At 42.9% G+C, this 19,174-nt stretch overlaps 3 protein-coding genes across 5 annotated transcripts; 2 read left to right on the forward strand and 1 right to left on the reverse strand.

Moving 5' to 3' along the window:
• Positions 2,215-7,113, reverse strand: LOC8080310 (probable L-ascorbate peroxidase 7, chloroplastic). Of its 3 annotated transcripts, XR_002454406.1 has the most exons (12): positions 6,816-7,107; positions 6,574-6,690; positions 4,729-4,849; positions 4,539-4,639; positions 4,368-4,455; positions 3,877-3,944; positions 3,700-3,786; positions 3,220-3,294; positions 3,063-3,140; positions 2,871-2,975; positions 2,621-2,693; positions 2,215-2,491 (listed from the first exon to the last, which is right to left on the reverse strand). XR_002454406.1 is itself a non-coding variant. In XM_021463981.1 (11 exons), the coding sequence occupies exons 1-11, from the start codon at positions 6,987-6,989 to the stop codon at positions 2,673-2,675; spliced, it is 1,035 nt and encodes a 344-aa protein (XP_021319656.1). In that variant the 5' UTR covers positions 6,990-7,108; the 3' UTR covers positions 2,620-2,672. The 3 variants fall into 3 exon arrangements, 1 of the variants encoding a protein (XP_021319656.1); XR_002454405.1 differs by having other exon boundaries at positions 2,621-2,975; positions 6,816-7,113; XM_021463981.1 differs by lacking the exon at positions 2,215-2,491 and having other exon boundaries at positions 2,620-2,693; positions 6,816-7,108.
• LOC8080311 (psbP domain-containing protein 2, chloroplastic) lies at positions 7,464-9,074 on the forward strand. Its single transcript, XM_002446460.2, has 3 exons — positions 7,464-7,969; positions 8,137-8,292; positions 8,528-9,074. The coding sequence occupies exons 1-3, from the start codon at positions 7,634-7,636 to the stop codon at positions 8,777-8,779; spliced, it is 744 nt and encodes a 247-aa protein (XP_002446505.1). The 5' UTR covers positions 7,464-7,633; the 3' UTR covers positions 8,780-9,074.
• LOC8075826 (amino-acid permease BAT1 homolog) lies at positions 14,277-17,909 on the forward strand. Its single transcript, XM_002446461.2, has 5 exons — positions 14,277-14,520; positions 14,790-14,972; positions 15,612-15,731; positions 16,210-16,401; positions 16,519-17,909. The coding sequence occupies exons 1-5, from the start codon at positions 14,425-14,427 to the stop codon at positions 17,503-17,505; spliced, it is 1,578 nt and encodes a 525-aa protein (XP_002446506.1). The 5' UTR covers positions 14,277-14,424; the 3' UTR covers positions 17,506-17,909.

Below are 19,174 nucleotides of genomic sequence, written 5' to 3' on the forward strand. Positions count from 1 at the left end.
AGTTGCTAATAAGTGCTATAGTTCATATCCAACCACCTATTAGCTGGTGGATCTCAAGCATCATCTTGACATCCTGGTAAAATTTGTTTAGCTAAAAAATAGCAGCTATTAGCTATTAGCTAGCTAATTTTTAGTACTCAAGCATCTCCAACCGTTATTTTGTTGTTTGTCAACTCTTAAAATAATATAGGAAGAAAAAAAAAGATCTTATCTCCAACAATTTGGTAAATTAAATTCCGTTTTCAAAAACATGATAACGAAATAAAAGTGCCCCGTTAAGCATGAGGAGAAAAACTGATGCTAAACATGGAGCCGCGCGTATATTTGCGCGCTAGACAGGAGATACGTCAAGTTGGAAAAATAGAGAATTAGGATGTCAAACTGTTGGAGAGAGTTTTTTTCATTTTGCTAAAAAAATTGTAGATGGGAGAGTCATTTGCTAAACTATTAAAGATGCTCTAATATATCCTAGCAAACCATAAGTAACCCAGACTAATCTGGCAACCACAATTTCCCTAGGTAGAGTTGTAATTTTAGTTATCCCGAGTCCTGACTTTGCCAATTACCCCATTTATCATAAATAAAATACACTTTCTTTTCTAATGATTTTGTTTAAGGCTAGGTTATCAATTTCTCTCGCTGCACCTTAGGGTTTGTTTAGTATCTTTTCTTACTGTACTATGTAACCTAGCTTGGCATGATTATTCATTTGGTAGCAAGCAATGACCTCATTTTGCTCAGCAATCTCGCTTGTCTCAACAAGGTTTTCTTTGCTTAGTGGAAAACATAATGTATTTTTTTTGCGAAAAACATAACGTATATTAACCGCGTAGAAAAACTATGAGATAGTTTTCCAATGGATGGTTTCTTGAAAATACATTGTTTCTCTAATAACATGTTTTCTCTTTACGGTCATCAACCTATCACATCTCCATCTATCTTTATTTTGTATATATAGATAAGATAGTATCTTGTATAAAAAGATATTTACTTAGGCCTTATTTAGTTCACACAAAAAACTAAAACTTGTCAAGATTCTCTATCACATCGAATCTTGCGGCACATGCATGAAGCATTTAATATATATAAAAACAAAAACTAATTACACAGTTTGTCTGTAAATCGCGATACGAATATTTTAAGTCTAGTTACTCCATGATTGGACAATATTTGTTAAATAAAAACGAAAGTGCTACAGTGTCAAAATCCAAAAACTTTTCGCATCTAAACAAGGTGAAATTTTTTTGAATTTCGCTACTGTAGCATTTTCGTTTGTTTGTGGCAAATATTATTCAATTATAAACTAACTAAGATTAAAAGATTCGTCTCGCGATTTACAGACAAACTGTATAATTAATTTTGTTTTCGTTTGTATTTAGTGCTTAATGCATGTGCCGCAAGATTCGATGTGACGGGGAATCTTGAAAACTTTTTGGATTTTGGTGGGAACTAAACAAGCCTTAATGAACAGAAATATAAGCCATTTTAAACTTTAGATCGGGACTTCCCTAGTACAGGAAACACGCACAAAAACAACGCAAAATGCCGAAGCATATAATAAGAAAGAAAAGGAGAAAAAGTTGCGGTGCATTTGGGCGGGAAGGCAGGGTAATAGACACTACGGTCACCGGTAAAGTGACCAGACGCAGACCTCTGCGGGCTCTTTGAAGTTTGTAAATTTGGCTAGTTGCGGAACGGGCCGCTGGTGCCCGGCACGTGGCGTGCACGTGACGCTGATCAGGGTTAATGCGCCTCGTCGCCGTGGCCTATCAGCAACATCTAGTGTCCGATGTGTGATGTGTCTCGGTACGCAGCTGTCCTAATGATGTCTCATTGTCCAGCCCTGTGCTTCTCTCCTAAAATGGTGGGCGCCCACCAGCCCAGACGGTCCAAACGGGCGATACATACAAAAATTACAAATCCAGGTCGCGGGCACGAGTTGGTGGACCGGGGGTCCATGGCGCCAAGTGGCCCATATACGGCTTTAAAGATTCCCCCTCTGCCTGTGACGACAAATCCGGGAGCATGGCCAGATGAAATTTACTCCTGGCTGTGTTGTGCTGGGAAGCACTCTGACCAGCTACCCCAGAGGTAGGGTCGAGATCGACACCCCCCGAGAGTTTTTAAGTGCTGCAGATCCGCTATGGCTAATGCATAAAGCCTAAGCGCAGGCGCGCAGCAGGAGGGAGGCAACAAGGTATAGCAACCAAAGAGGAACCAACCATGGGTGTTAATAGTAGAATATTGACAGCAGCGCAGAGCGTGAAAGGGATAAAATCAAATCTGATAGCAGTATCTTTTCTCAGTTGTCACAATGGCTCTGATATTTATGTAGTGTCACTGTGTCAGTTCTTTTATTTGCAAGCTCGATGGTTCCAAAATCTTGCTAAATTGGAAGACTCATATATAGCATCATGGAAAGCCGGTCCATCTTGTACGATGATGATATGAGAAGAGCAATGAATTGTATGTTTCCTCTTGAATCTTGATCCTGCAAGGGGCAGTAGTGGGGTGGTTTATCTTTGTAGAAAGCTAAATTAACTGCTTTATTTCACTATTTCTGTCAAGCCCCGTATGGAACTGAAGTGAGTTTAGAGATGGGAGCAGGAGGAATATACACCTGTTGAAGGACAGCATTTTCCTGTTTCACGGACTGGAGCTCTGGTGCTGCACTAATCATCCAAAGAGAATCCCTGCAGAATCAATATTAAAAAGGACGATAAGGTTGCCCCAACTTGTTTGAGAAAAAAGAAAAAAAAACAATGATTTTTGAGCAGCCAGTTTCCTTCCCAGAACCAATTAAATTGCCGTTTTAATGAAGAGCAAAGTGTACTTGTAAGAAAACTAAGGACAAAAATGTTAACACTAACCTGCGGTGGTTGGAACTTCGCACCCAAATTGCTCAGTTTAGCATGAGCCTCAGCGTAGTCACTGAAGAATGCGTCTTGGTCCTCTGCATATTTCTCCGCATAGACCTGGTTGTGTTGTGGATTCCCATACAGTAAGCTCAACGATTAATTTCATAGGATACCAACATCATACAGTTGATCATCAGAGATCACCTTGAAGTTTGGGTCCTCAAATAAAGCAGCATCTGTAGGTAGGACCAGAAGATCCTGATCTCGTTTCTCTTTGATATCCTGAAGTATTGGTACCAGATAAGAGATGATGAACTCGGATCGATTTTTCAGCATGTAGTATGTGGCAAAAGGCACGCACCTTGAAGTAACTGTTATCAAATCTCAGCCACTCAACTGTCCATGATTGCCCACCAGGTGCACCAGGACCATTTTTCTGTAAAGAGTAACAAGACATGGTAGATGAACTCACACGATTAACAAGACAAGCCCAATTTATATTCACATAATTCATGTCCCAATGTTTCAATGGTCTGGAGAGGATTTATATATAAGTCAAGCGAGCGAATTAAGAAGATGAAGAGACAATACATGATGCACAGAACTTAGTCGGTACATAAATATTGCACAAAAGCATCCCAGAAAGGTTAAAGACAATCCTTGGAGCTGTGCAGGTGCAATGTACCAAAGCATTAAGAAATTGCAATGTTCCTCTTATTGCAAAATTATAAATGCAATGCAATCCATGATCAAGACAAATTGGATGGAACAGATCATGCTCAAAACAGACTTCCTGCAGAAAAGAACAACTGATGTTCACATAAAGAAGATAAGAACATACAGTATATTTTGTTTCTGGTTTCCCCCAGCCACTCCGTTCAGGCCTGGACCTTCCAAGTGTATGTGCTCCAGACAAGGCAACAATTTCCTACAAACACAATAATTAGAATTCCAAACAGCTCAACAAAGTCAATTAGACACATATACTGCAATGGGTTAAGTGTTGCGATCTGCACACCTTGTCATCAAGGCCCATTCTGTAGAATACCTCCCTCAAGTGGTCAGCAGGTGAACTTGGGCCAGCATCTGTGAAACACAAGATAAATAAAACTTGAGATTTGGCAGGCATCAGATTAGTGGAATTGGCTTATATGCTGGTGCATCTATTCCCCTCTACACAGCAACAGTTTTCTGACACCAATGTGGCAGCGGAGGTATTCCCGTGATTTCTGAAAAAATGTGAAATACATTTAGGGCTCGTTTGGTTCGGGTCATTCCTGCTGGGAATGATTCCTGGTGAAGTCTGGCCTATACAAATTATATAAGTGTTCCTGGCCGGAACGGTTCCAGGACGTGATTCCCTGGGAACAGAACATAGCCTGTTGATATTCCCAGCAGATAAGGGAAATCTCTAAGTATATCTTTGGCATCTAAATTCTTCCCTGCAAACTAACAAAGGGCATTGGTACTGGATGAAGAACACTGCAAAGCCCATGGAATTCTACTAACCAGGAAGCTTCCCTTCAGGTGGGCACTGCTCAGGTCCTGTAACATCAACTCGTCCGTATTTCATCGGAATCTTTGGGCCACCAGCTTCCTGGAGTGAAATTGAGTCGTATTTAACATGGTAGCATATGATTAAAAATAACATAGCCTACTTCAATGAGGGAAAGGTCAGACCTCAATTGCTGTAGCACTTGCCAACTGAAATAGATCTGCATAAGTGATACTCGGGTACTTGTCCTTAATTGGTTGGATAAGCTTTAGAGCATTTATCAGACCTTATAAATTCCAATCAGAGATTGCAATTACTAATAGCACACTTTAGAAGAATAAAACAATGATACTGAGAGAAGTTGAGTAACAGTACCAGCATTGGCTCCATGTTTCAACTCAACATCAAATCTTAAGCTTCCATTAGCTCCACCTCGTTGTGGCCACTCCTCAATATTCTTGTCATATGTACCAGCATCATGCCATCCTAGACGTACCTTCATCCAATCAAACATATAACAATAAGTCATCTTGCATACAGAAACTGAAGACCAAAGGTAACCTGACTCCATACATATATGTCTTAGAAAATACTCCCTCTATTCCAAATTATAAGTCGCTTTGACTTTTCTGGTACATAAAATTTGTTATGTATCTAGACATATGTTATATCCAGATACATGGCAAAATCGATGTACAAAAAAGTCAAAGTGACTTATAATTTGGAACGGAGGGAGCATTGCATTTGTTAGCTGAATCGAAATACACAGAAATTCATTCAGCAGGAGTTTTGTAAAACAACTCCTTGTTTTAATATTTTAGCAAAAAAGAAAAAAAGTGTCTAACAGTTTGGTAAAAGAGGTCCTTAAAAGTAAAAAGTTGCCAAATATTCTCTCCAACTAGCAGTCGAGAAGAATTCCATATCAGCTCCCCACCCAGCTTTTTTCTCGGGAGATAGGAGTAAATTGGACGCATGCGTAAATTAAGAAAATAAAGGATTCCAGATGAGAAAGTGGTAAGACACACAAAAAGGGTTTTGTTAGTTAGAAATAGTTCAGGTTCCCAATGTGAAATCGTTTAGGAAGAGAATGTTGGAGATGGACAAAATTTAAGATTGCTATTCTTCTGTTAATTTGCTAGCTCTATTAGTTTAGCAAGTAAATTATACCAAACACCTGAAGATGCTCTTATCTCAACAAATGGCGGTCCTGTTGTATCTTTAACCTCTAAAACTTAAGACAAAAAGTCATATGATCATGCAAATGTAAAATGATTAAAAATGCAGCATAATAAATGAATAGACTCTGACATAACCCTGAAGCGTGCATTGGATGATGCCCTTCATCAACATAGTACCGTTAGTCATTACTACATCGTTAAGTTTGAACTGGCCAATTCCCTTTGAATTAGTTAATACCATCTTATGAGCAAACAAACTTCCCTAGCATACCACTAAGTCTTTTGAAATTCGTAATGGTAAATTTTCTCACACATTTCATACCATTTCACAACAAACCAACCACTCATGTCGAATCTTATTTGCTTGCCTATATGGGCTACAAAAGAGCCAGCTCCAGCATACACTCATTGGTGTCAAGTGAAACCATTCACTTTGTTGCAAGCGCTAATTAAATCTCTAAGCATAACTAGGGAAATCATTTATAACCGAGCAATGACCCATGTTCTAGTAGAAGTGGCCCTAGTAACATTTTTTTTCTGGATCCACCACTGCTCAACAGTGAATAGTGGATTACATGGTAACAGGCACAAAACGGGCACCCTGCTTGGTCTGCTCACAAACCATATGCTGCAGAGGCATATAAGAATGGACATCACTAACAGAGTTATTAAAAGTGATCACTACCACTATGTTCACCAACAGTGATCTTAGCATAGTAAGATCATAATTTAAAGCCTTGCATCTTCTACTGTAGCAGTGTGATTGTAATAAGTTTTCTACTCTATCTTTAGCTTTGTAGCTCAGCAAGGTGGCTGGCTGTCTTTTTTGTACTCGCTTTGGTAAACTGGTATCCCCAGTGTGTAAAACCTTATTGCTTTCTGAAAAGCAGAGTTAATTCTCCTTTTTTAAAAAAAATGTAGCAGTGTGATGGTAAGCTCGCAAAGGGGTTAGTCAAATCCTAAATCACCATCATGAATTCATAATTGACGAAGTTTATGAATAACGTAATTTAAAGCGCAGAACAAGGGTCACCGTACGCACCAGGATGGGGTGGCAGTGAGTCGTCCTGAGAAGCTCCCTGATGTCCTCGCGCGCGGCCTTCACCTGAGCCACGTCAGACGCCGCCGCCACAGCCGCGCACCTCACTGCCCTCGCCTTCTGCGATCACACAACACACGTAAACACGAGTCAACAGCCTGTATGCTGCTGCTGCTGCACCATTTCGATCTCAAGATCAAGGCGCACCCGCCCTATCAGATACGTAACGGAGGCGGTACACGGACCTGCGGGAGCGGAGACGGCGCGGCGCGGAGGCCAACGCGCGCGCGAGCCGACGACGCCGGCGAGGGCGGGAAGAACGCGCGGCTGGCCCGCGCCGCGCGGCGCGCGGACGGGGTGGCGGCGGCGGCGGCCGAGGCGCGGAGGGTGGCGGCGGATGCGGCGAGGCGCTCGGCCATGGCGGGTTTGGTTTGGTTGGTGAAGGTGGGAGCAGCGCGGCGGCCCTTGGAGCGAGGAGGGGCTGCGGGCCGCGGCTGCTTGTTGCGAGACAAGTGGTTGGTTCCACCACGGCGCCTCGCCTGGGTTTCGAGGGGTTTTGGGGTTGGTGCGCGGAGCGTGCTCTGCTCCTGCCCTCGTCGGCTTCTCGGGCCTGTGCGGCGTGGGCTTCTGGGGTTGGTTCGTTGATGGTTGGTGGTCGTTTTTTTTTTTGGTTGTTGATAAGATGCACGGTACTCAGTTTTTTTTTTTGAAAAGGGTCGCTAGTCAGTTTATTACGCGGCGGCCAATGAGCGACGCGCGCGTTTGGGGACTCCGGCGGACCGGCGGTGTTTGGTGGTCTGGTGAGTGCTGAGTGGTGACGGATGCGTCGGCGTCCCCGGCAGGTGGTGGTTTTACCTTAAGGCCCAACTGGTGCCTACAGCCCACCTGCCCAACTGGTATCTTAGGTTTCCAGCCCAATTAGTTCCACATCCTCAGGCTCATTAACGCGCAGGTAGTGGGCCTACCAGCCAGTGCCAAGGCGCGATAACGAGCGGCAGGTCAGGGGGTCAGGCAGAGGCCACAGCGCTAGCGGCACGGCATAGCCGGCGACAGAAACCAACCGATGCCACTCGTCGGCTGTCCCCGCCGCGGCCCGCCGCTTTCTCCCGCCTGCCGCCACCGCCGCAGCCTGTATCGGGCCCGAGCCGTCGCGCCCAAATGCGAGGCCTCCTCCTCCTCTCCTCCGCCGCTCCTGACCAGGAGACTGTCCGCTGCCTCGCTGCTTCTCGCTGTCCTCCCCGTCCCCGCGTCGTCGCCGCAACTCCCCGTCGCCTCCGCGTCGCAGGCGGAGGCGAAGGAGGCGGAAGGAGAAAGCGGAGCTTCCGAGGGGATAGAACTGGAGCGGTACACTGACCAGGAGCAGGGCTTCACCCTCCTCAAGCCGACCTCTTGGCCCAAGGTAAGGACTAATTTGAATGAACCTGGACGACGTCAATACTTCGTGACAACGTAATGTAGCCGTAGGAGCGTAGGATACTTTGGAATTCGATACTTTGTGTACTTTTGGGGGATTGTGGATTGCACATGTGAATTTGCTGTGCTGAAGTCGCGTGGTGGTTGGTGAAGGTGGAGAAGGCGGGCGCGACGGCGCTGTTTCAGCAGGAGGGCAAAGGGAGTAACAATATCGGGGTCGTCGTCAACCCCGTCCGGCTCAATTCGCTGACGGAGTTCGGGACGCCGCAGTTCGTCGCGGACAGACTTCTGCAAGCAGAGAAGAAAAAGGTAGAAATGCCTGAACAATGTTTTCTTGGCACTGCAAGTATTCTGAATCTGGTCAGGGTCACTTATGAACGCCTGACACTTGAAGTAGACTATTTGTATGGACAACTAATGTGCTGATCATGATTCGGGAGGTTCTCATTGATACCTGTATTCTCTGTACAATTGGCGAGATACTGAGATCTTCTGTACTAGTAGCTTCCTAGCATCTGATTGAATCATTTTGCTTAAAAAACAGGAAAGTACCAAGACTGCCGAGGTGATCTCAGTGGGAGAGAGATCAGGTCATGGTGGCCTGACAGTGTATGAAATCGAGTACACACTGGATAGCACTAGGGGAGGGATGAAACGGATCTTCTCGGGTGCATTTGTTGCTTCAAGGAAGCTCTATCTGCTCAACATAGCCTGTTCAGACACCCAGGAGAAGCCCTTGGACAGCGAGACAAGAATTGTTCTGGAAAAAGTTCTACATTCTTTTGATTCTGTATAGTTGATATTTTTTTACGACAGAGGTATGGCACTTTTTCTTGTTTTCGGATTTTCTCTCACTTGAAAATACAGTTGCAAGTAATTGTTTGTTTGTAAAATGAGTGCTAACCAAATAGTTGCAGTGTCCTTTTGTCCAATACCGTTTCACCTTTCTCAGTGATGTCAGGCTATAAGTAATTTCAGTTTTCAGTTTAGATAATGAACTTCGTCTTCCATAGGTAACATTTGTGTCACAGGCAGTAAAACGTTGTGATCTTAATTACTAGCCTGGCAGTGGCATTACTGCATTCGTAATATATCTTGGACAAAGCATTGGGCAGTGAGCCAGTGACAGTATTACTCCTTGAAAATCTGTAATGCCTCATGTCCTGAAATACAATCATTTGAGCATTAGATAGGATACAGGATGGCAAGAGTTAGAGGGAGAAAGACAAGGCCAAGTAGTATTCTGCCTAAAGTTTATCAGAATGCCAGGCTCAGTTCATTTAAATGCTCGTCTGTGCTGAGTGCTAACTTGAGCAAAATTTTTGAAGCAGCTGTGATATGCGGTTAGATGAAAATAAGGAGCAAGTTAGAACTTCTCTAATCATAGAAGTTGCAGGATTCGTTCCTGTTTTTATGGAATTAGGAGTAAATGGTTTCTTTTGTTATTTTGTAATTCATAAAATCATTATGATACAAACTTTATATGGACATGCTAGAGTGATTAGACAATGTTATAGCAGACTGTATGCGATGGGACTCTAGAGATTAGGCACATCATTATGTGTTCCCGTTTTTTTTTCTGCATTCCCTGATCAAGGTACCATCATGTTATATTTAGAAGCGAAAATCCTTCTTTCTCACGATATATGCTGGAAAATTTATATATTATCATAATAAAATGGAATGTTCAGATATAATTCTTGTGATTATCATTAAGATGTAAGAGGTTATTACACGAACATGTCTTATGTTGTAATCTTGCCATCTAAATCTAATGGTATAGCCATATAGGAATTATCACATTCCCCATCCTCAAACAATCAAACTCTGTAGAGAAATCAAGAACAATGCACACTTGCAGTAATTTCTTTCATATGGATAAAGTATATTCTCAGACTTGAATCGTTAACCATCTCATTGTTCTCGAAAAAGAGACATAAAATTTCTACATTCAAAGAAGCATTACACCTTTCAAAGGGCTCTTTTGGACATTCTGAAATAGGGTTGTTTTGGACCATTTCCTTGACTTTCTCCTTCAGATGACATATGAGGGAGAATATTCGCTGAAATAGAGACTTTTGATTCGGGCAACCGAGAGACTCTCTGGTCCCACCCTGTTGGGATGTGGATAGCATATGATGGTAACACAGGTGCCATGTTGTCAGCGGCTGGAGCTAGTGTCCTATTCTTAGGACTTTTTAGTTCCAAATTTTTTTATAAAATAGACACTATAGTACTTTCGTTGTATTTGACAAATATTATTCAATTATGGACTAACTAGGTTCAAAAGATTCGTCTCGCAAATTATAGGTGAACTCTGTAATTAGTTTTTATTTTCGTCTATATTTAATGCTTTATATATGCGTCTAAAGATTCGATGTGACGGGAAATCTGAAAAAAATTGCAAATTCTTTTGGGAACTAAACAAGACCTTAGGGATAGTACTATTTACTCCCTCCATCCTCACATTTCAAGAATTTTAGAGAGTCAAAGGAATTTATATGATAAGATAATAATATTTATGATACCAACCAAATATCATTAGATTCTTTATTAATTATTTTTTCACAATATGCCTACTTGATGTTATAAATCTTTGTAATTTTTACTATAATTTTGGTTAAACTTAAGATGCTTTGACTCTCCAAGATTCTTAGAATATCTTATAATTTAGAATAAAGGGAGTGTGGAAAGTTGCACTAGATTATTGTGGTTGTGCGAGATGAGTTGTGTTCTTTTTAAGATGGAGAAACGGTACTCGTCAAGAAACACTTTTGTGGCAAATGCATCCAAATTGTCAAGGTTGGTAGTGATTCTCCAATTATACTAGTGGAATACTCAACTATATGCCCTGGAATTGGGCTTTCGCAATAATACTATTGTACTTGGGATGTTGATGAACTGGTCAGAAGCCGTAATCTTTCGGCGATTCAGTCCAGCGAGATAGTCGCATGGGAATATCATCCACTATCCCAGCCGCAAAGTTGGGAGCTGGTCAAAGGAAAGGAGGAGGACTTGTCCTCGTCCCTTTTGCTTTTAAGAATTTTTACTTCGCTGTCACTTGAGAAAACGAAAACCCTGACTGATGATGGTGTCCGAAAAGATTGCGTGCATTGGCAGGTGCCAAGTTGTCCTGAAATCTTGCTGTTGATGGCCTGGCCGTTTCACAACAGCACCATCTGTGTTTGGTTTTATTGGTACAAGTTGCACCATCAATTCTGATTTCTGAATCACGCTCCATTTTGGATGCAACTTAGCATCAACAAACCTTTTGTGTCAATTCCTTGCTCTTCTGGCTGTCGAGAGTCGAGAACACGGGGTCGCATGTCTCAGGCATTGTTTAGTTCACGTATAGACAAAAATAAAAACTAACTACACAGTTTACCTGTAATTTGCGAGATGAATCTTTTGAGCCTAGTTACTCCGTGATTGGACAATGTTTGTCAAATAAAAACGAAATGCTACAGTACTCAAAAACAAAAAATTTTGCGAACTAAACAAGGCCTCAGCTTCTCATTCGTAACAGATTAACAGGCCGACAAACAAGGCCACATGTCAGTATGTCACGTGTGAATGAACCAAGATGTTCTGGACGTGAGCCTTTTGTTTGCAATCGTAGAAAATGATCCCATGCCGGTGCCACCTAAAGTCAGCGAGCGTTACGTGCAGCAAAGGAGACCGCGGGTTCTCTCCTCTGAACGTGGGATGGCTATGGTTTGTTCGCGCCTCGAGATGAAACCATGCCAAAATACCAGTCTAACTCACAATGTATTACATTCTGATTCTGATCCTGAGATCGCATACCTTCATATTCTAGCACCCAGATTCATTTGAGCGATTATTTCATTACTTTCCTTTGAATTATTTTAAGAAGTCGAACTGTTAATTGTCACCTACTGAGTAGTCAACTATTTTTAATTTAACTAAATATATATAAGAAAGTACTCCATATAAATATTTACGGTGCATAATTAATAATTTAGTATCATTGCACGAATAGCCAATTTTCTCATAAAATAAAAATAAAAATATTGCTAGTATTTTATATAAACCTGATAACACTTTTTTAAAAATCTGATCTATAACGATAACTTTTTTTTAGATGTAGGAAGTGCACACGTACACTGCCTTTGACCAACATAATTATTCCCTCTGTATAGAATTTAGAAATCATGTACGACAGCTACATGGTCTTCAAAATATAATTTTGGTCTCTTATTTTTATAAAAATATTTAGAAAAAGCTGGTATATAAATACTTTTATAATTTTCAAGATAAATTTATTCATATAATTTTTATATTTACAAACTCAATAATTTAAAAGTTATTGATAATTTATATTTTAAATATTTGATCCAAATGTTATCTAAATGACTTATAAATCCTATACAGAGTGAGTAATTATTGAGTACTTGAATTTGCATGTCAGTATTGATCACTCCGTATTCGGTGCAGTATAATTCTTTACGCTGAAAGACGCGTGCGTGCGTCTTTTTTTTTTCTTTCTAGAAAAAGGAAAAACTGCGTTCGTGGATTTCCTGTGTCTACAGTCTACGTCGGCATGCGGACCTTTCAAAGGCTCCACTTTTGGACGTTTGTGTAGGAAGGAACGTATGGCGTCGCGTGGGACCCCGCTTGCTAGCCGAGGGGGGAAGAAAGTTTGCTGCGACGTCGCGCCATTGGTCGCTTGGATCAAGTCAGTCAACGGGACGGCCGCTCCGGCTGGCCCGTCCCGTTTGAACACGACGGCAAGTGTGGTACAATGCAACGAGCAACTTGGGCAGCTGATGGCCGACAAATATGCAGCGTAGACTACGCTCGCGCATGAACCAAGTACGAATGAACAAGCATCCTTTCTTAATTTCGCATATATCGTGCACACAGCACACACAAGAAGTTACGTTGAAAAGCGTCACGCGCATGGACGCAATGTATTTGTTCTTGTTTTTAACAAAAATATATATGACGTTTGATGGATACTTATATAGGCCTTGTTTGGATCCTAAAAGTTTTTAGATTTTGACACTGTAGTATTTTCGTTTTTATTTGATAAATATTGTTTAATTATAGAGTAACTAGGTTTAAAAGATTCGTCTTCAAACTGTGTAATTGGTTTTTATTTTCATTTATATTTAATGCTTGTGTCGTGAGATTCGATTTGACGAGAAATCTTGAAAAGTTTTTAGTTTTTTAGTTGAAGTAAACAAGACCATAATAGCAAAAGCTTGCTATAGGAAGATGACACCATCGCCAGCACGTGTAAGGGAGAGGCAAGAAAACCTTGTCGTTCACGAGGTGTGCATGATAGTGTGGTCCTCCTAAAAGGCACACAAACCTGTCACCCAAAGCCTGTGAGGATTGTTTTTTTTTTAAAAAAAAAGCCTGTGAGGATTGCACATTTTTGTTATCTGAACAATTTAGATGTATTCTATTATTATTCACATGCAGCAGTATTAAAATGAGCCTCCACAATCAATCTAAAAAATTGTATAAACCATTAGATTTTTATGATGACCTATTAACCCAAAGAGTCAATAAAAATATGTTAACATTTAATTAAATTCAAAAATAAGATTATGAGAACTTTGTTGTTTGTTTTCCATACAAACAACGAAGCAAAACATCTAAATAAGAATGCATAACAATAGCCCTGAATCTGTGATTATCGTATTTGAGGACCATACTTTCCAAGTGATAATTGATTTCTTACTTCAATTTCATATATAGCATGCCGTGTATTTTTTTTTTGTCAGTTAAAACACACACACCCCAATTCATGGCGTGGCTTGGACAGGCGCAAAACAAGAATAAGGCCTTGTTTAGTTCCCAATTTTTTTTGGTTGGTGTACTGTAGCACTTTCGTTTTTTATTTGATAAATATTGTTTAATCATGGAGTGACTAGTTTTAGAAGATTCATCTCGTGATTTACAGACAAACTGTGTAATTAGTTTTTATTTTTATCTATATTTAATGCTTCATGCATGTGCCGTAAGATTCGATGTGATGGAGAATGTTGAAAACTTTTTGGTTTTGGGGTGAACTAAACAAGGCCTAACAAACTGTATTTCCAAAATTTCAATGCGAGCACCACTACGACAATGCTTCTGGTACACTTGAAGGTGCGCATGTCATTTGCCATGCTGGTACGGCAGTAGAGTCCCAGCTGCGCGAGACGAGCTGTCTCGAAGAAAAGAATCCCGTTAGTCAACCCCGGGGACGCGCGCAGTACACGCGGAGAAAAACCAAACCCAGGAAAATAATATACTCATCATACATATAAATTCCAGATCTCTCGCTGCACGTAAGACGTAACGCAACGAACGCCAACAAACAAACAGAGCCAGCGGCGCAACCGCCGCCGCTGAACCGCGCCGCAACCCGCAGGAGATCGAGCCCCTCCTCCATTCCTCGGCGCCGGCAGCTTCGGTTGTTCGTTCGCCATGGCCGGCGGGGAGAGGGACGACGCGGTGGCGATGGACTCCGGCGAGAAGCGCCTCAACGAGCTCGGCTACAAACAGGAGCTCCGCAGGGAGATGGTACTTTTCGGTTCCCACGCCATTTTTTCTTCTGTTTTCATGTTCTCCTGTTCTTCGTAGTATGGGTTTGTTTCCGGACTTGTGGGAGGAACACGATGCGATCAGGTTTGAATAAACCTGCTTGCAAGCCTGTTCTTTTTTTCCCCTTGATTGAAAAAAAAACGTCGGTAGAAAATGTGTTTGTGATCGGCTTTCTCTGCGGCTGAATTGAGTTTCTTCCTTCTCGGTTCTCAAGATTTTGATACACCCGTGTGCCTGCCTGCCTGCAGACGCTGTTCAAGACGCTGGCCATCTCCTTCTCGACGATGACGCTCTTCACGGGGATCACGCCGCTGTACGGGAGCAGCCTGCAGTACGCGGGGCCGGCGCCGCTCGTCTGGGGCTGGGTCGTCGTCTCCTTCTTCACCTGGTTCGTCGGCATCGCCATGGCCGAGATCTGCTCCTCCTTCCCGGTACGCGTCCATATAGTGGTGCACTCTGTCTGTCTGGGCCTTGCATGATCAGATTGATGCTAGTTGTAGTTGCCTTGCATGGTCAGATTTCCGTGTTGATACAGATTATGCCACCCATATTCGGCTCAAATGGTACCATAGAAATTACTTATGTTTTCTTGGGCAAAGGATTAAATGCCCTGTCATCAGTCATCACTTGCGTGTTCTTTTACTGTTGCCATATGTTAAGCAAGGTTATTATATCTTCTGTGAGTCTGTCATTACTCTGCACATAGTGAACCTTTGTTTTTTTTCTTGAAACATTTTTGCTTACTGATCCCAAAAGAAGACTGATAAATGTCGCACACCAAATCATACAGCTACTTCAATTTGTATTTGTACACAGGCCGGTGGTTAACCCATCGCTTCTCTTTTAAAAAAAAATCATACAAGCTAATTTGTATTGCTAATTTTCTTCAATCTGCGCAACCATCCTAGCGAAGTTGCAACATGGAATTTTACTGTCCTGACTTTGCAATGGCATGGTTGTAAGTTGTAACTGCAATGCGCATTCTTCCGAGGAAGGCGTGTTTGTCTGATTGTTTCTAATCACATATATTTGTAACTGAATACTGACGCGGTTTTCTTTTTTGTGAGCAGACCACTGGTTCTCTGTATTTCTGGGCTGCTCATTTGGCTGGTCCAGTCTGGGGTCCCTTGGCATCTTGGTGCTGTGCTTGGCTGGAGGCCATCGGCCTCATTGCCGGAATTGGCACACAGGTAACCTACTAACCTCCTCTGTTTATTACTAATCTTGCCACATGCTGGAACTGTCTATAGACTGCAGTGACCTTCCTCCATTCTGATGTACAATTTCATTTGATCCTTACATGGCAAAATGAAAACTGCTAGCTGCCCATTTCATTACTCTCAGTTTATAGCAGATCTCTCACATGCTCCAGTTTTCTGAAGTAATCTACCTCTCCTCTAGTGTGGAATTTCCATCTAATCATTACGCGGAAACAATGGAAACTATCAACTGTCAATTTCACTACTCATAGATAATAAATCATACACGCTATGTAGACAACTCATAATTACTCATAACGTACCAAATTAAATGTTCTATTCTACTCTGTAATCTCCTATTTGATCAGGTCTTTCAAAAATTTCAACTTGTGATCTAAACAATGGAAACTTACTGTGCACTTCAGTACTCACATGAACATAACCCCCTGCCTCTGTGTTGCAATTCCAGGCATATGCAGGATCCCAAGTATTGCAAAGCATCATCCTACTCTGCACCGGCACCAACACCGGCGGTGGCTACCTGGCCCCTCGCTGGCTGTTTCTGGTCATGTACATCGGGTTGACACTGATCTGGGCCGTGCTCAACACTTTTGCTCTTGAAGTCATCGCGTTCCTCGACGTGATCTCCATGTGGTGGCAGGTAATTACCTTACCTAACGGCTGCCACATTTGGAGAGGCCAGGCCATTCTTACTCATCTCGTGGCACGCCATGCTCCTGGTTTCTTGCCCGGCTTCAGCTGCTAATTTGCATCGCAGGTGATCGGTGGCACCGTGATCGTGATCATGCTCCCGCTGGTGGCCAAGACGACGCAGCCGGCGTCGTACGTGTTCACCCATTTCCAGACGTCGCCCGACGTGACGGGGATCAGCAGCAGCTCCTACGCCGTCGTCCTGTCCTTCCTCGTGAGCCAGTACTCGCTGTACGGGTACGACGCGGCGGCGCACCTGACGGAGGAGACCAAAGGCGCCGACAAGAACGGGCCCATCGCCATCCTCTCCAGCATCGGCATCATCTCCGTCTTCGGCTGGGCGTACATCCTGGCGCTCACCTTCAGCATCCAGGACTTCAGCTACCTGTACGACGCGAGCAACGAGACCGCCGGCGCGTTCGTGCCGGCGCAGATCCTGTACGACGCGTTCCACGGGCGGTACGGCAGCTCGGCGGGCGCCATCGTGCTGCTGCTCGTCATCTGGGGATCCTTCTTCTTCGGCGGGCTGTCCATCACGACGAGCGCGGCGCGGGTGGTGTACGCGCTGTCGCGGGACAGGGGCGTGCCGCTGTCGTCGGTGTGGCGCCGGATCCACCCGCGGCACAAGGTGCCGGCGAACGCGGTGTGGCTGTGCGCGGCGGTGTGCGCGCTGCTGGGCCTGCCCATCCTGCGCATCAACGTGGTGTTCACGGCCATCACCTCCATCGCCACCATCGGGTGGGTGGGCGGCTACGCGGTGCCCATCTTCGCGCGCATGGTGATGCGGGAGGACGACTTCCGCCCGGGGCCATTCTACCTCGGCCGCGCAAGCAGGCCCGTCTGCCTCGTCGCCTTCCTGTGGATCTGCTACACCTGCTCCGTGTTCCTGCTCCCCACAGTGTACCCGATCAAGATGGACACCTTCAACTACGCGCCCATCGCGCTCGGCGTCGTCCTCGGCCTCATCATGCTCTGGTGGCTGCTCGACGCGCGCAAGTGGTTCAAGGGCCCCGTCAGGAACATCGACGAACACAACAACGGCAGCAAGGTCTGACACACCACCAACGTCGTCGTCGTCAAGCTCAAGCAAAGCCTCGAGCCACTCACGCCATCCTCTCTTTTTGAACACCATGGGTGCTGATGAACACCATGCTCTCTCCGTCTGTGTGTATGATGCTGGATCAGTGGGGTTTAGTTAGTTTAGATTGTGGAGTGAGACCTCTGGGTGACATACAAGGAAACTAGAGGTTGACCCATTGTGGAGAACAGAGGAAAAATTGAGCAAACAGAAAAGGAATATGAATGACCAACAAAGTACAAGCATTGGGGACACTGATGTATGCTCCCTGTGTAACTATGTTATTTTAGGCTTGTTCTAAGACAAACTTCCCAAACAATTTAATTTTGATCAAGTTTTTAGATGTAAGCCAAAGAAGAGAAACGGATACTTTCTTTTTTTGTTGTTGTTGGAAATGAATCAAGCGAAGAGCTGCTAAAAGAAGACAAGGAAGAAACACACAGGAAGAACAAGTAACACATCGAGAAAACGCCGATGCCAAATCTCTATTCTAAACGGTAGTATGAAATTCAGTTCATGCTTTCTCTATGTCCCATTCCTAAAACTCTTAGACATTCTCTTTCTTCCTCTTCCCGGTCTAATGTCTAATCATGTACTCAATCCATCCAAAATTATAAGACGTTTGACTTTTTTTACAATAAATTTGACCACTTGTCTTTTTTAAAAATTTATGCAAAATATCACTTTTTTGTCGTGGCTTGGTTTATTAATAGAAGTTCTTGAAGAATGACTTAAATTTGACTGTATTTATATAAATTTTTTAAATAAGCAAGTATCAAATTTGGGGTCAAAAAAGTCAAACCTCTTATAATCTGAGATGGATGGAGTATATGTTGTGTACATATCTGTTACGCAGCTATGTATATGTTGTGTGTCGAATGGTGGCAGCCATTGCATACTTTATAGGATAGAGTTAAATAATTGATCAACAATGTCATCATTGTTATATAATAGCTAGTTTGACTATCAAGAATATGTAGTAAGAATATGGTGAACAAATATAGAGAGGATGAAAATGAGTTGTTTCCAATACATAAGCCCTCCAATATATAGTCATACATGTGAGGTGGAGTTACAAGAACTGATGCTAGGAGAGTTACATCATTGATGAGTAGTAGGAGTTTGTAGCTTTGATGGTATAGGGGTTATGGACATCCACATTAATATTTCATAACACTCACCCTTGGATGTCCATTAACAGGTGAATTGCATGCCTAGTTAAAAATCTTGCCAAGGAAAAACCCAGTGGGAAAAAACCATGGCCAAGTAAAAAAGAGTACACACGTATTCACTCCCCCTGATGACAACATCACTTGATGTCTTTCAACCGTCGCAATCCAATACAATGTGCCAATTTCTTGAACACTGAAGTAGGGAGTGCCTTTCTAAATAAGTCTGCTAGATTCTCACTTGAACGATTTTGTTGGACTGTTATAATACCATCCTTTTGAAGATCATGAGTGAAGAAAAACTTTGGCGAGATGTGTTTCACTCTATCTCCTTTTATGTACCCATCTTTCAATTGAGTTATGCAAGCCGCATTGTCTTCATGTATAACTGTTGGTTCTTTCTTTTCTGAAAATAAATTGCATACCTTGCGAATATGATGTGTCATATTTCTCAACCAGACACACTCTGCTGGCTT

The sequence above is a fragment of the Sorghum bicolor genome, chromosome 6, assembly GCF_000003195.3.
Source record: "Sorghum bicolor cultivar BTx623 chromosome 6, Sorghum_bicolor_NCBIv3, whole genome shotgun sequence".
NCBI lineage: Eukaryota > Viridiplantae > Streptophyta > Magnoliopsida > Poales > Poaceae > Sorghum > Sorghum bicolor.